At 54.1% G+C, this 16,464-nt stretch overlaps 1 protein-coding gene across 3 annotated transcripts; it reads right to left on the reverse strand.

Moving 5' to 3' along the window:
- Positions 1-6,812: 6,812 nt before the first annotated feature.
- Ffar2 (free fatty acid receptor 2) lies at positions 6,813-10,258 on the reverse strand. 3 transcript variants are annotated; one of them, XM_060366681.1, is made up of 4 exons: positions 9,330-9,347; positions 8,811-8,892; positions 8,380-8,455; positions 6,813-8,286 (listed from the first exon to the last, which is right to left on the reverse strand). In XM_060366681.1, coding segments are annotated over exons 3-4 (999 nt in total). In that variant the 5' UTR covers positions 8,382-8,455; positions 8,811-8,892; positions 9,330-9,347; the 3' UTR covers positions 6,813-7,289. The 3 variants fall into 3 exon arrangements, with proteins under 3 accessions (XP_060222664.1, XP_060222663.1, XP_021498071.2); XM_060366680.1 differs by lacking the exons at positions 8,380-8,455; positions 9,330-9,347 and adding an exon at positions 9,789-10,258; XM_021642396.2 differs by lacking the exon at positions 8,380-8,455 and having other exon boundaries at positions 9,330-9,464.
- Positions 10,259-16,464: the final 6,206 nt, after the last annotated feature.

Here is a 16,464-nt window from a genome sequence, read left to right on the forward strand (position 1 = left end):
AGAGTTTGTGTGCGAACGACCGTGGCCGTTCAGGTGGGCCTGTGTCTGCTGTGACACCGTAGAAATGGCACACAGGTGAGCGCATTTTCAGGGAATACGGACTAAGTCTGTGAGCAGAGTGTTTGCCTTCCCGTTTCCTTGAGGCTGGCCACTGCTCCGGGCGACAGATGGCACGGGCTGGCAGATTATGAGGAGAGGAAGCTACAGGACCACAGCCAGCAGTGTCCCGCCCCCATCGAGTCTCCTACCCCAGCAGACACTCCACCCCTGGCCAAGCGGGTAACTAGATGGCGGCTGCTGGTGGCTGGCCGATCTTTGCCCCAATTTCCTGGTTGGATGTGCAATTGGTAATGAGAAATAGGGCCTCGCTTCCGGTCACAATAGGAAAATAATGAAAAGGGAAAGAAAACAGGGCAAAAGTCTCTTTAACCCCAGGAGGTAAAAAGCAAGCAAGGCCAGAGAGGGAAAGCGCTCTGAGGCCCGGAGCTGGAAGGCAGGGAGGCTGAAGCCAGGGGGGAACATTGGGGTGTGCTTTTCTTCCGAACCATTACCAACCGCCAGCCCTCTGCAGCCACAGCAATGGGCCAGAATGCCCACATTTTGCTTATGTGAGCTCTGCTGTGGTCACGGGTTTTGGAGGTGGGGGTATGGTGGCATCTGTGCTGAAACGGGAAGTCAGGGCTCGGTGGCAGCTCCCCCACCCTGCAGGCCAGCCTGCAGCTCCCCCCCCCACCTCTGTTTCCTGGAGGCAGCTGCCGTCCGTGTTATTCATTAACCAGGCACTAATATTTCTGTTTACCCATCTGCCGTCCTGCTGCGGGGCAGGGGGTACAGACAGAGCCTCGGAACCCTCCAGCCAGCCGGATGCTCTCGGAGGGGGCAGGACAGCACCCCGCGTGAATGCCTATTATGTCGGAAGCCCTCGGCCAGACGCAGTGGTGCCTGTTGCTAGGGAATGAGGAAGTTTTTCCTCCCAGGATGTGATTGCCGGGTGAGTGTGCATGAGTGGATGGTCAGCGCCTCTTGACAAAGTCATGCTCAGTACCCTAATTTTTGGCAGGAACTGGCCCTAGGTGCGAGGTGTTTATACTGCGCAGAAACTGACAAGGGCTGCACACTGGGATCCTTCCTTCCCTCCAGCCTCACCTTCACTCCCCTGCCCCAATATAAAGACCTACTTGTAACTCTTTCTGGCTCTCGGGTCTTTTTTTTCTTCAGATTTTATTTTAGTTTTAATTATCTGTGTGTCTATATCTTGTCTGTGTGTGGGTATGTGCATATGGGTGCAGGTGCCCAAGAAGGCCAGAAGAGGGCGTCAGATCCTCTGGAGCTGGAGTTTCAGCCCGCCAGACGTGCCTGCTGGGGACTGAACTCAGTCTTCTGCAAGAATGGTATGTGCTCTTAGGCAGTGAACCCTCCCCTGGATTTCAATGGGTTCTTAACTGCTTCCTTCCCCAGGTACAGAAGCCTAGCACAGGTGCCTTGTTTTTGTGCCCTCAGGATCTCCACCCCTCGGCAGAGCACCTAGCTTCTGTGAAGGTCCCTGATCTGAGAGGACCCGAATCAATGATGTTTCTAGGCTTTACAAAACTGGTGTGAGGGGTAAGATGATCAGTCCTCACTAAGAAGGACAGACGGGATGGACATTGGAAGTAGGAGAAAACAAGAAACGGGGCAGGAGCCTACCACAGAGGGCCTCTGAAAGACTCTACCTAGCAGTGTATCAAAGCAGATGCTGAGACTCATAACCAAACCTTGGGCAGAGTGCAGGGAATCATATGAAAGAAGGGGGAGTTAGTATGACCTAGAGAGGACAGGAGCTCACCAAGGACCAAATATATCTGGGCACAGGGGTCTTTTTCTGAGACTGATTCTCCAACCAGGGACCATGCATGGATATAACCTAGAACCCCTGCTCAGACGTAGCCCATGGCAGCTCAGTATCCAAGTGGGTTCTCCAGAAAGGGGAATAGGGACTGTCTCTGACATGAACTCAGTGGCCCGCTCTTTGACCTCCCCCACTCCACCCCCAAGGGAGGAGCAGCCTTGCTAGGCCACAGAGGAGGACATTGCAGCCAGTCCTGATGAGACTGATAAACTAGGGTCGGATGGAAGGGGAGGAGGACCTCCCCTATCAGTGGACTTAGAGAGGGGCAGATAAGAGATGAGGGAGGGAATGACAGAGGGAGCTACAGCTGGGATAAAAAGTAAATAAACTGTAATTAAATAAAAAAAGTTAATTTAAAAACTGGTGTGACAGCAATACAGTCAGTAGAAATTTTACTCCAGTTATGAATTTTGAATTTTCTTAAGCTATGTATGCTGTGTGATTCTTCCTCGTGGCAACTGGTCACAGCTCCCAGACAGCCCCACGAGTAATGCGGGGAACAGCCATGCCTCAGTGCTGTGCCTCTAAGCTGTTCAGTGTAGTAAATGCGTTCTCTCTCTGTCTCTCTGTGTCTCTATCTATCTCTGGCTCTGTCTCTTTCTGTGTCTCTCTGTCTCTGTGTTTCTCTCTGTTTCTCTGTTTCTCTGTGTCTGTCTATCTGTCTATCTTTCTGTCTCTCTGTCTCTTTCTGTGTGTCTCTCTATCTCTGTCTGTCTGTCTGTCCCTCTGTTCTCTCCATGTGTGCTATGTGCATGTATGTATCCCTGTGTTTGTGGGAACACCTTTGTTTGCCTGAGTGTGTGTGTATGTGTGTGTGTGTGTGTGGACACCTTCATTTGTGACAATGTGTGTGTAGGCCAGAGGTCAACAGCAGGAGTCCCCTCCAACGGTTCGTCACTTTAGTTTTATTTTTAATTTAAAAATTACTTGTTTGTATTTTGTGTGTGGGTGTTCTACCTGCATGTATATCTGAGTAAAACTGCCTGAAGAGGGCGTTGGATCCCGTGGGGGCTGTTACAGGCTGTTGTGAGCTGTGGTGCTGGGAAGGGCGGTCGGTGTTCTTAACTACTGAGGTGTCTCCAGGCCCTGCATTGGTTTTTGAGACACGGCCTTTCATTGAACCTGAAGTCTGGTGCTTTGGCTCATCTGCTCTGTGTGTCCCCAGGACCCTATCTCTGGTGCTGGAGTTACAGACGTGTGCCACCTCGTTGAGCTGTTATGTGGGTTCTGGGCATCTAAGGCCGAGTCCTCAGGCTTGCACACCAAGCACCCATGGAGTCATATCCAAGTCCTGGCTTCCTCCCACGTCTGGGGTTGCAGATACAGGCCACCATGGCTGGCTTATAGGCAAGTTACCAGCCATCTGTGAGATAATTGGTCCATACCTGTTGCACAAACAAACCCCTGCTTCCCAGACCTTGGGCTGACGATACTGGAAGTGATCGCAAGCGAGTGTCTGCAGCTTCTCCTAGACCATCTCAGACTTAACTTTCTTTGATTTTCCTGGGTTCCCACTGAGAGCAAAGTGACTCCATGTTGTATGTGATGGTCAGATTTCATTGTTAACTCGACGGGGGAGGGTCTGTGTTTCCAGTCTGGGTTGACTGAAGAGGGAAAACTCGCTGTGAGTGTGGGTGGCACCAGTCCATGGGCAGGCAGGTGGGGGGTGGGGATGGGGGAGGGCCGGGCTGAATAAAGAGGAGAAAACGTACCGGCCTCCGTCATTCATCTCTCTCTCTGCTTCCTGATTATGGATGCGATGTGACTTCATGGTCCCACTGCCATGCATCCCCACTGTGACTGTTTCCCCTCAAACCATGAGCCAAAATAAACCCTCTTCTGAGAGGGGGTGTGTGCTGTGTGTGTGCACGTGAGGTGCTGTGTGTGCACAGAGCGGCCAGGGATGTCCTCCTCTGTCCACCCTGTTGCCTTGAGGCAGGGACTCTCATTGAACCAGAAGCCCGCCATTTTGGTTAGGCTGCCTGGCTAGCGTACTCTCAGGACCTGCCTGTCTCTGGGCCTCAGTGCTGGGTTACAAGCACTCTTAGCCATGCCTGGCAATTTTATGTGTCTGCTGGGGATTCGAACTCATGCCCTCACGCTGGAGCAGAAGGAACTCACACCACTGAGCCCTCTTCCAAGGCTCCCGGACACACGACTTCCCGCCAAGCTCTTTGCTCTGCCCTGTGGGGCCTCACTGAACGAACGGCATCGTCTATGAAGAGGTCTTCTCGCGTCCCAGCCACGCGGCCAGCTAGCTAGAGCACGCCCCTTCCTTCAGTGAGAAGAGCAGGGTTTGTGGAGTGAGGCCTCAGATTTGAACTCCTAACCTACCGGTCTCGGGACATTCCCCCGGCCCTCTCCAACTCCGGTGCCCAGCAGTCAATGCCGTCCGTGCGCTCTTGCTGTTATTTACTTCCATCGCCTTGGAGTTTACGCACTTGCTCCGTGTGTGGAGAAATGAATAGGTGTTGCCAAACCTTGTTGGCTTTCGGCAAGCCGCCGCCGCCTCTGAGTTCGGCAGCGAGGCCTTACCGAAGGATCGTCCCAGCTGGCCTTCTTGAGTGTTCCCACCCTTTGTGGGGGGCCGAGGAGGTCCCTGGCCCTCACCTGAGTGCCTGCCCCTCCCCACCCCCTGCTGTAAGCATCTCTGCCTTAGGAAGGGGTTAGACTCTAACCTGGGGCTGGGTGAGTAGGTGGAGTCTCCAAAAGGCTCTCCGGGGACAGCCTGTGGGGGAGAGCAGCACCCACACCCTTGTGAGGAAGACCTCAGCATGCTCCGTAAGGAAGCCCGAGGAGCTCATTGGTGCCCCCACCAGGAAGGGTGGAGGCATTGTGTCTCCTTCTCCGTCAAGACCTCAGGAGAAGAGACAGATGTATGCCACGGTGCGTGAGGCAGGCGGGGGACAACGTTCAGGGGTCCGTTCCCACCTCCCACCCTGTCCAGGCAGGCTCTCCAAGTTGTCTGTGCCCGCTGGCTGCCCACTGAGTCCAGGCGACCTCCCTGTCCCGCCTGCCCTCTCAGGACAAGAGGGCCAGGGGTACAGCCGTGTGCCACCCAGACGGCCTTTCCATGCCGGCTCTGGGAATCCAGACTTTGTTCCTGGGGATCGTGTGTTTCGCATGCTGTGTCCCGGGCCTCGGCATCCTGTCCGATTTCACAGCGCTCGGGTCCTGGAGTCACAGCCGTGGGCCTCACTTCCGACCAGACCTTGGTGGTCTGGGGGGGCGCTGCCGGCCTGCTTCAGTTCCTTCTTTGAACACTGTCTAAACCAAATGAGTTTTAGCATTGCCTTAGGCCCGTCTATTCCGTTTGGATGTTTGCGTGTGCGCTTGTCTGTGAACGCACGTGCCACGGGACACGTGTGGAGGTCAGAAAACAACCCGCACCAGTTGGCTCTCCCCCCCCCCGCCATGAGGGTTTCGGGGATCCAGCTCAGGTCATCGGCTTTACCCACTGGGCCACCTCCACAGCTCCTGGCTGAGCTCCTCTGCAAGCTGCAGTGCATGAGACGCCACCGTAAGCTACATTACCAGAGTCTCGCTCCTGCCGCAGCACCCTATAGTTGGCTTTTAAATTGTCTTTTCAGCCGTCTGGATTTAATCCCAGCCCTTAAGAGGCGGGTTTCTGTAAATCCAAGGTCAGCCTGCTCTACACAGTGAGCTCACGAATAGCCAAGGCTACACAGCAAGACCCTGTCTCAAAAATAAATGGGTTTATTTTGCTTTATTGTTTGTGTTTGTGTGTGCATGTGCCTGTGTGTATGCATACATACGTGTGTGCACTTGTGCCGTACAGCATGTATGTAAAGTCAGAGGACAACTTTGGAGTCCTTATTTTCCTTCCACTTGCTCAGATTGAGTAGATCTTTCTTGGTTCTGCAATGCTTTGTAGCCCAGGCTAGCTGGCCCCTAGCTCCACCTCCGGTTGCTGTAGGGGTGCGGGGATTATAGGTGTACCCCACCACATCCTACCTTTTGTGGATTCTGAGAATCACAACCAGGTCATCGGGTTTACACAGCGAGTGCTTTTACCCACTGAACCAGCCAGTCTCATGGTTTAATATATTATTTCCAGGACAGTCGGCTCATGCATGTATTCCACACTTGGGGAGGGGGTGGAGGCAGGAGGATGAGGAGCTCAAGATCACTCTTGGCTTCGTAGGGAGTTCAAAGCCAGCCTCAGCTACCTACGGGAGACCCTGTCTCAAAACAACTTTTCTAGTGTTTCTAAGTTTTTAACTTGCTTTTTTAAAGACGGGGTTTTCCCGTCTGGCTGGCCCTGTCTCTGCCTCTGCAGAGCGAGTTAATCATACCGGGAAGGAAGGTCACTCAGGTCCTTAAGGAGAAATGAGTTAGGCAGGTGGAAAAAGATAACCAGGAAGGGAGAGGAGCCCAGGGCAGGCAGAGGCATGCTGGGATCTGATTTCTGGAGGAGGTGGGCTTGACACAATAAAGCTGGGGCCTTCCGAGCGGGAAGGAGCAGGTCCTAAACCGCCTGCTGGGTCAGCAGCCCCCGGTGGGACTCACCCACACCCCACAGGACCGCATCAGCACCCTCACTCCCTTTGCCCCACAACATCATCATCTGAAAGTGTTTTGTTTTTTTGGGGGGGGGTTCTCTACCCTGCCTTTTCTCCCTCTGCTGTTGTATTGGGGCCTCCATCCCTTGCTTCCTGGGTCATGAAGGTGTTTGCCACAAACCATGAACATTTGCTTCACACTTTCATCGTTTTTATTTTTAACCTGCCAAACCAGGTATTTTTTTTTCCTTCCTGTCCTCCCACGCAGGTCAGTGTCAATGCCAGACAGACTGCTACCAAGACACATCCTTGCCTACATCCTTGCCTGGGTTGGGGGAGGATAAACGTTCAGCCCCGCCCCCAGCTCAAAACCAAAAAACGGGAAAATAGGCTTGAGGGTCTTTACAAAGGGGACAGTGCAAACGGGAACACAAAGACGAAGACCACCACAGATCGGATTCCCCCGTCCTCCCGGATTGTCCCGTGGCTGGGAGCTTTCCTGAGACTTCCCTTCTCCCCAAAGGTCCCCCTAGTCTTTTCTCATCGGCCTTCTTCCAGAATCCCCAGCCAGGCCTCTGTCTCCAAGTGATGTTTCCAAGCTTGGAGGAAAATTACTTTAAAAACTGCTCACCCATGAACCACCTGGCTTGTGAACCCCTGGCCCTTCTGTGGTTTAAGGCTGCGGCTCTTTCTTCTTGTAGCCTGGAGCCATGCTTCTCTGGGCAGGAAAATCCAGTCACGCAGTGATGTCAAGCGGGTGGGTAGCTTTCCTTTTTGTTTTTTGTTTTAATCTTTCCTCTTTTACCAAGTCCCGGGTGCTCTGCTAGACGGCCCAACTTCTGGGTGACCCGGATGCTCAGGAAGACCCGGGGAGCTCTCTACTCGGGGATGACGTCCGAGCTCTGCACCCGCTCTGCCTGACTCGCACCCCTGTCCATCCTGGTCCCCTCGGCCGAAGTCTCCTTGGTCCCTCTGCCCAGCACCGTGGAGCCGGGACTGCGGAACAGCAGCGCGCTCTGCCCAAAAGCCCTGCGCACCACGGAGGAGGAGAAGTAGAAGAGCAGCGGGTCCAGGCTGGCGTTGAGGGAGCTGAACACCACGGCCTCCACCCGCCACGGGGGGCTCTGCCTCATGAAAAAGCCCACCAGGTGAGACATGTTGTAAGGCCCGAAGCACACCAGGAAATTGAGAAGCGTCACCACGGCCAGGCCCACTGCCCGGCGCCGCCTCTGCGCCCCGACGTGGGGCTGCGTGAGCATGATCCACACGAAGCGCCAGTAGCAGAAGATGGTGACGGCCATCGGCACGAGGAAGAGGACCAGGCACAGCTCCAGCCGCACGGGCAGCACCACGTCCAGCTGCTCCTGGGTGAAGTTCTCGTAGCAGGTTATCTGATTGGCGGAGACGCCCTGCTCGGTGGAGTTCAGGTACTGGACCACGATGACGATGGTGCAGTGGCCGAAGGACAGGACCCAGGCCACCAGCGCGGCCACCACCCCATACAGCGGCCGGCGGGACAGCTTGTACTGCACCGGGAAGGCCACTCCCAGGTAGCGCTCCATGCTGATGCCCGCCAGCAGCCACGTGCTGCAGTAGATGCTGCTGTAGAAGCCGAAGCCCGTGAGCGCGCACACGATTTTCGGGAGGTACCAGCGGAAGTTGGACGCCGCCTCCACGATCCGGAAGGGCAGCAGCAGCAGCAGGAGCAGGTCCGCCACGGTCAGGTTGAGCAGGAGGACGTGCACCGGGGCGGGCTGGGGCTGGCGGACCCGGCTCACGAAGGCCCGCAGGGCCAGCAGGTTGGCGGGGAGCCCCGTGAGGAAGATAAGGATGTAGGCCGTGAGGATCAAGGAGCTGTGCCAGTCTGGGGTCATCCTGGAAGGTGGGGGAGAAGGGTCGGGTCAGGAGCCCCACCCCCCTTAACTCACAGCCTCCAGACCCTCCTTCCGCAGGGCTCCGGCAGCTCACATCCTCTCTGGCGCTGTCCTGTCCCCAGACCAAAGCTGTCTGCTCCTCAGCCGCTCGCCCAAGCCACCTGCCAGAACTGCCCAGAGCAATTATTGACTTAGCCTTGGGCGGGATATTAAGCCACAGTTATTACGTTTGCCATCCTGTGTCTCCTGGGGGAGACCAACTCGCTTCCCAGGGGAATTCCCCCTCGGCTTTCCAGGGCCCTCTTCCTAGTTAATAGGAAGTGTTCAGTTCCCAGGGCTCAGTGGTGGCGGGGGCCAGGAGCCAAAGCCTGGTGGGAGAGAAGGCAGCCATAGAGGCTGGGAAGGTGTGTCTTGGGAGAAAAAAGGAAACTTCCAGAAGGCATGCCCTGCCAGCCCTGGGCTGGCTCTCCTCGGCTTCAGGTGCCCGACCTCTACCCCTCCCCCTCCCCCAGGCCAGCAGCTTACCTCCTTGGGCTGACCACAGGGTTCTTCCACCTGCTTCCGCTCTGGTCCAGCCCTGCGGATCCTTCCAAAAAGGGGGGGGGGGCTAAGGCAGACAAGGAGAAAGACTAAGCTGGCTCTTTGCTCTGTGGTCTGCCCCCCCCAAAATTTCAGACCCACGGTCCTGGAAGCCCAGAGGGTTCAGGTGGCCTAAGCCTGGTGTTTTTGACTGTATACAGGACTCCTCTAAGCGAGCTGACTTTGTTTCCACTTGGTTATAACCCTTGCTGCTACCTGTCTCTCTCACCCCGATTCTTCATTCTCAGTCCGTGGTTCACATACACACAGATACACACCCACGCCTCTCTCTCTCTCTCACACATACACACACACACACACACACCCGCCTCTCACACACACACAGTCACTGGGTCTGATCCTTGCTTTTTTGCTCTGACAGGCATCCTCCAGCCTCACCCTCTTCCCCCCCACCTGCTCCTCGAATCCAAGCCCCAGGGTCTTGCCCTGAGTGCCCTGCCTTGCCTGGCTTCCGACAGAAGTTTTCTTGGGGGTTCCTGGCACAGGAGGCCAGGGGACTTTTAGCAATTGCTGCCGCCCATTTCATACAGTAAAGGGAGGAGGGGGGCGGGGAGCCAAAAATTATAAGGAACCTGGCTGGTGGGAAGCTGTTATACTAGCAGGGTGTCATGTGACCAGAGAGAGGCAGGTCAGTAATTGAGCAGTTTCCTCTCAAATCCAAAGCGGGGGGGGGGGGGGGGGGGGCAGCGGCGCTTTCCTCTCCCTGGAGAGCTGATCTGTTCCAACTTCCAAAGATTTTTCTGTCCCTACTTCCTGCCTCCCCTCCCACCACCAACCCTTAGACATTGCCCTCCACCCTCCCGGTCCACCCTCCCAGTCCTCCCACCTCTCCCATCCCCCCACCTGTCTACCCACCCGCCCCCTGCCCCCCCCCCCCTGTCAGATTCTCTTCTGTTTTCTGACCTGGTCCTTCCTTGATGTCTAGAAGGTTGCCCATTCTCAGGATGAGGCTCCGGGCTTCAGTTGATTCCACCGTCGTCTTGACTTCCTTGTGGCGTCCACCCCAACCAGTTTCCTTCGGCCTCGAGGCTGAGACAGACCAGCTTTCCCTCGCTAGCCTGCATCTCTTTTCGGTGGACGGCCAGGCAGCTGCGGGCTGCCGTCCAAGTCTCTGCACTGGGAACTCCGGGTCAGATCAGGTTCTATGAACTTTCCTTCCCTTCTGCAAGCGAGCATGGGAACTGTGACAGCACTGGCCATCCAGGGCGGGCCAGTGAGGCCCAAGCTATGAAGCATCGGGGTCTGGGCACCTGGTGGGTCCTTCCCTCAAGCCTGCCTGGCAGTCCCCTCGAGAGGAGTGCTGGGTGCGGGGCTCTGCAGACTGAGGCTGGCCCGGGCTACAGATGAGAGATGGTGAGGCTCACTCAAAGTGGGGTGTCGCTGTGGCCGCCTGCAGAAGAGAGAGAGGTACACCCCCCCCCCCCCGCAACGTTCCTTCTCCCTCCTTGTTTCCTCCAGTTCCTCTTGTGACCTGCTTAGTCAGCAGCAAGTTAGGAGATCCTCACAAGTCCTTCAGAGAGCTGGAGGGATGGCTCAGGGGTTAAGGCTGCTCTTGCAAAGGACCTGAGGTCCGTTCCCAGCGTGGCATGGCAGTTCACACTGTAACTCCAGAGAACAACACTAAATATACATGTGGACACTAAAAATATATATATGTGGACAAAACACTGCCACACACTTTTAAAACACACTCAAAAACACATGTGAGAAAACAATGACAAAAAGAACAGGTTGCTCTTTTTTCTATTCCTTCCTCTTTCTTCCTTTTTCTTCCTCCCTTTCTCCCTTTTTTCCTTTCTTTCTTTAATTCCAGCCATGCCCCCAGCCCCTCACTGAGATATTCTAGGCAGGGGCTCTACCACTGAGCCACACCCCAGCCCCTCACTGGGGGATTCTAGGCAGGGGCTCCACCACTGAGCCACACCCCAGCCCCTCACTGGGGGATTCTAGGCAGGGGCTCTACCACTGAGCCACACCCCAGCCCCTCACTAATGGATTCTAGGCAGGGGCTCTACCACTGAGCCACACCCCAGCCCCTCACTGGGGGATTCTAGGCAGGGGCTCTACCACTGAGCCACACCCCGGCCCCTCACTGAGATATTCTAGGCAGATGCTCTACCACTGAGCCACACCCCAGCCCCTCACTGGGGGGTTCTAGGCAGGGGCTCTACCACTGAGCCACACCCCAGCCCCTCACTGGGGGATTCTAGGCAAGTGCTCTAACACTGAGCCACAGCCCAGCCCCTCACTGGGGGATTCTAGGCGGGGGCTCTACCACTGAGCCACACCCCAGCCCCTCACTGGGGGATTCTAGGCAAGTGCTCTTAACACTGAGCCACAGCCCAGCCCCTCACTGGGGGATTCTAGGCAGGGGCTCTACCACCGAGCCACACCCCAGGCCCTCACTGCCCTCCAACCAGAAAGCAGAAACCAGATATGGGGCAGCGGGTTTAAAACTTCCAAAAGCCTTCCCCTAGTAACTTATGCCAACCAGGCCTGACCTTTTAAAGTCTCCATAGCCTTCAAAACAGTCCTCAGCCAGCTGGGGACTGAGCATTCAAAGCAGAAGCCTGCTGGAGACCGTTCAGATTCAAACTATCCTACAGGAGAGCCGAGAGACCTGCTGTTGCCTGCTCTTCAGTGCTGTTTTGTGTTAGGATCCTCCACAAATATTCATGAGGATATTTAATTTTTGGAAAACAAGCCTAGAGGAGCAGCAAGCTCTCCTGTTCCCTCCTGCCTCCCTCTGTGGTGGTACTGTGTCACCTACAGCAAGACATTGCTTTCTGGTTCATGGAATTCACAGAGGAAATGCTCAGCAAATGGGGAAGAAACTGCTCACCCTGAGCAGGGCAGACATCCGTGGGCGCTCGGGTTCCATGGCCCCCAGAGTCTTTCCTGGTATTGAGTAGATGTGATTCAAATCGAGTTCCAGAAGCAGCCGTCACTTTCACCTCGGAGACACGAAGTTAGATCTGATCCTTGTGTCAGAGGCTACCCTAGGTGCCATAATCGAGGCACGGCACCATTTAGGTCATAGGGTAGGAACTCGAACAACCGAGGCAGTGTGACATAGGAGCCAGGAGCTCCAGAATCAAAGCAATAGCGCCCCCTGCTTTGTGGCGGTGGCAGGGGTGAACCTGCTGTGAGTTTCGGTGCTAGTCCAGGTAGGAGCCCAAGGCCATGGAGGCAAGCGTCACAGACGCAGAGGAACGACTAGATGGGGTCGGAGACGTTGCCCTGGGATGGGGTCTCCAGATGCCTCAGGGAGAGAAGTTTGGCATTACGGCACACACCTGTAATCCCAGGGGTGTGCCGCAGGAGGGTGCAGAGTTCGAAGCCAGCCTGGGCTACATAGCAGGGCCCTGTCTCTTGTCTCAGGTGGTTTCCAGAGTTCCTGGGCCAGTCCTAGGACAGCCCTTGTCTTCATGGTCCACCCAAAGTAAAGCAGGAGCTCCAGCCATCAGCCACGTCCTGAGTCCCCACAGGGTTCTGAGGTCTCTGAAGAGCGTCCGGGGCCAGAGACAGCAGAGTCTGTTCGTGCCGTCTGCCTGAATCAACTCATTTCTATGTTTGCTTTACTCTGGCAAAGACGGATCCTTCCCACATGACCAGAAACCTTGCTAGCCTCTGGATGCCCAGGGCCCACGGGTCTCCCCGAGGACGGCTGTGTTTCGGTCAGGTCAGGCAGCCTCACGGCCACCATTGCTGCTCATGCCCCATGCTCTGACGTGAGGTGCGCCATGACAGATTGTCCCCAAGAATGATGTTCAGGGGGATTTGATACTTCTCTGAATTGGGGTGCTCAGTTAGGGCTTCCATTACTTACGCTCAGACACCGTGACTACAAGCAACTTGGGAGGAAAAGAGCTTAGTTCATCGTACATTTCCAAGTTAACTGTCTGTCGTTGAGGGAAGTCAGGCCTGGAACTCACAGAAGGAACCTTGAGGCAGGAACCGATGTAGAAACCATGGAGGAGGCTGCTAACTGGCTTTTTCCCATGGCTTGCTCAGGAGGCTTAAATACACCACCCAGGACCACCCGCCCCCGGGTGTCACCTCCCACAGTGGGCTTGGCGCTTCCATATTAGCTACTAATGGAGAAAACACATTACACACCTCCTATAAGTCAGTCTGGTAGAGGCGTTCTCTCAGTCGAGAGTCCCTCTCCTGAGTGCCTCTGGCGTGTGCTAAGTTAACATAAGACTAACCAAGGTCAAAGGGCACGGCGCTTGTCACAGATATGAACAGCCATCAGTTAGGTCTTCCCAGACAGTACTCTCCCCCTCTGCCTTCATGGCACAGGCTGATCCTCCTAGCTCATCGGCCCAGGGGGTTACAAGCATGCCCCACCACTCTGGGTACCCTGTGGGCTCTCCTCAGAGGAGCCCAGCCTGCCTGCCTTTCTCAGGGCACTTCCCTGCCCTCTACAACTCTCACTGACCAGGCTGGCCTTGAACTCAGAGATCCACCTGAGTGCTGGGATTAAAGGCGCGTGCTCCTTCTTTCTTTTTAAGCCAGGGTTTCTCTGTGTAGCCCAGGCTGTCCTGGAACTGACTCACACTTAAGAGATCTGCCCACCTCTGCCTCTGCCTCTCAAATACTGGGATTAAAGGCATGGCACTTTTCTTAAGCAGGGTCTCCTGTAGCCAAGGCTGGCCTCCAATGTGTGACAGAAGATGGCTCTGCCCTTAAGCTGTGTGACACTATTCCTGGGGAGATTTGAGCAAATGCCTGCTCACCCCAAACAGAAAACTGATGACCGAAGTTCAGCCTGGTGAATCAATGAGTTTTATGTGGTGACAGGGTAATACGGGTGAGGGGTTACTTAGAGCAGCAGAAACAACTCGGAGACAACTGCCTCGCCAAAGCCCACCCCAGCATGGTGACAGCTCACAAACGCCGGGACTTGGAGCTCATTGCAAAGCCTGAAGGAGTTCGACCTGCTGCAGAGCTTCCTTTCAGTGACCGGTTAATTGCCTGGCTGGTGTCCTAGTCACTGCCCTGTTTCTGTGAAGAGACACCTTGACCATGGCAACTCTCTGAAAGGACGCAAGACACCCTTCTCCAACAGAGACATACCTACTCCAACTGAAAGGGTTAAGCTAACTTTGTAACCTATATGTCTTCTAAAGCCTATAGTTTTGAGTTTTAGGTCCAGGTTAAGCTAAAGCCTCTTAGTACCTTTCCAGAGAATGGAGGAATATGACCCTATCTGTGAGGACAGATATAAAAAAAGGGCAAGCAAACAATGACCTTCACTCAGCAAAAGAAGGACCAGACCCTTGTCCTTTAGATAGCGTTTCTTAGCAACAAACCTAGACTTCTTCTTAGTTGCTCCTGACCTCCAGCCAAGAGCCCGCAGCCCTAATCTTCAAGGATGAGCTAACCACCCCCACCTTAAATTGCAGCTGCATCCACACTTGGCAGGACTGGCCAAGCTTGAGCACCTAAGACTAACCAATTATCTTACTTTATAGCTTCCTCATCTAATCCTAAGTTGCCAAAACTGCAACTTCAAATCTGCAATTTTTCTTTTAAAAACCTAAAGGCCTTTGTCTCCCGGTGCCACTCTTTGCTGACCGGTAGGGGTGACCCCGTTGTACAATGGTTAATAAACCTCTTGCTTTTGCAACGAGTCTTGGTCTGGGGGAGTTTCTGGGAAGGGTGCGATTGAACTCCTGAGCTGTGAGACCCCAGGTCTTACAATGGTTCCTGGTGCTGCTCTTGCTGTTGCTGGTTTGCTGGATCATGAAGATTGGACTTGCTCCAAGGAACCCAACAACCCTAATAAGCAAGAAGTTGTCTGAAAAATGGTCTATGCCTGCTTTTCCCTCTAATCTTTCTTGCCTACCTAGTGCTGGAAAATTGGAAGGGATTGGGGTAGAGAAGGGTGGAAGGTATAAGAACCCAATAAAATAGCTAAAAAAAAAAATTTTTTTTTTTAAAGTATGCCTACTCATGAGGCAATGGGGGTCATCCCCATTCAGCCACCACAGCTGGTCTGTGCTTCTTGAGAACATTTGATTTGTGTCAGAGGCTTATTTGCAGCAAGGCTTGTCTAAAATGACTCTCAAGTAAGCAGTTTTAACTGCTTATAGACTCTTGTAAGGAGGAAAGAGCCTAATGAATCTGATCAGTTTTAGGGACTTCCTGAAGCTGAGTTGTTTACTTCCCGTCTTAATTAGCTCCCCAGCAGGGTGCATTGTTTAACCCTTTTAGAACATCCTGTTTTACTTCTTTGTAAACATCCTGTCCTAAAATACCCTGTTTTTCACTTCCCTTTGATATCCTGTTGTAAGAAGTTTCCCTTCAAGGGCAATGTTTTATTCCTGAGGGAAACTACTCCACAACAACTTCCACAAGTGTTGTGGTTACATGTGACTGAATGCCAGGTGTGTGTAATGCTGGGTGATGAATCCTCTGGAGCCACGATATGAGCTAATAATGCAAGAGAAGTTAAAGTATATGAATGCAGGTTTATTAGAAGCAGCCGTCAGCTGTGTGTAGGGGGAGTGGGAGAGAGAAAAAAGAAAGAGGAGAGAAACAGAAGACAGAAAGAGAGGAAATACAGGAAGGAGGAAGAGAGAAGAGAGGGGGTGTTAGCCAAAATATCTGGGTTTTATAGGGAAGTCCTGCCCCTGGGCTGAAAAGTTAAGGGTAGAGGGCGGGGTGTGTCAGCCACACCCTGCAGCAGTAGGGTCCAAGGGATGCTGGGAGAACCCGGGAGGCCAGATCCACTTGGTAGGATCTGAAACCCAGGGCTTCTGCTTGCTAGGCAAGCACTCTACCAACTGAGCCACACCCGCAGGGCCCTGCGTCTCCTTCCAGCCTCCTGTCCTCCTCTGTTCCGCGAGAGCATCACCCTGTCTTCCCTTCTTTGTCACAGCTGCCCCCCCCCCCCCCCCGCCACCAACAGCACAGCAGCTTCCTCTCTTCCCTCAGCACAGTCTGAGCAGGGTAAAGCCCCAGGTTTGCATCACCTGCTATTCCAAAGGCACCAGCTACATTTCATACAATCTGAGGCAGTCGGTTCTTGGTCCCGGGAGGTCCAGGCAGCCCTGACAAAGACTCTGAACCACCAGTTCTGTATATCTGTATAGACAGGCTGAGGAATCTACAGTTATCCCTACATCCTGCTGAGCCCAGTGGTCTGGGCTTATGTCCCCAAAGTGTCCTCTATGAGTTTTGGGAAGTAGCGCCAGCCACAGCGTTCTCAGATTTCCCTGAAAATTTCTTAGATTATTCAGTTGAGGGAGAGGAGAAGCCAGCCCAGACTGATCTTCAGCTCAGTATGTCCCTGAGGACCATCTTGTCCTTACCCCCGCTGCCTCCACCACGTCTCGCCCACTGATGGCTTTTGAACACCTTTTCAAATGCCTTCCTGCTCCACTGTCTGAGCTCTCGTCTTCTCGGGAAAGGCCCAATAACTTAGGAAGTTCCTCTACGAACTAGCAGCTTGTTTGTTTTTCTAGGTTCATCTGCTGGGTTCTTTGTGTCTCTTTGAAAAATTATCATTGTGTGTGGGGGGGGGCATTTTGGTTTGTGTGTCTATCTAGCTATGTAGCACTTGACTGTA

Source organism: Meriones unguiculatus, chromosome 14, assembly GCF_030254825.1.
Source record: "Meriones unguiculatus strain TT.TT164.6M chromosome 14, Bangor_MerUng_6.1, whole genome shotgun sequence".
NCBI classification, from domain to species: Eukaryota; Metazoa; Chordata; class Mammalia; order Rodentia; family Muridae; genus Meriones; species Meriones unguiculatus.

Excerpts from the sequence above, each read along its gene's own strand:
- Ffar2 (XM_021642396.2), bottom strand. The coding sequence starts at position 9,411 with ATGAAATGGGCGGCAGCAATTGCTAAAAGTCCCCTGGCCTCCTGTGCC. Across the intron at positions 8,893-9,329 it reads AAACTTCTGTCGGAAGCCAG|CCCCCCCCCCCTTTTTGGAA; the intron begins GCAAGGCAGGGC and ends TGTCTGCCTTAG. Across the intron at positions 8,287-8,810 it reads CCTGTGGTCAGCCCAAGGAG|GATGACCCCAGACTGGCACA; the intron begins GTAAGCTGCTGG and ends CCCACCTTCCAG.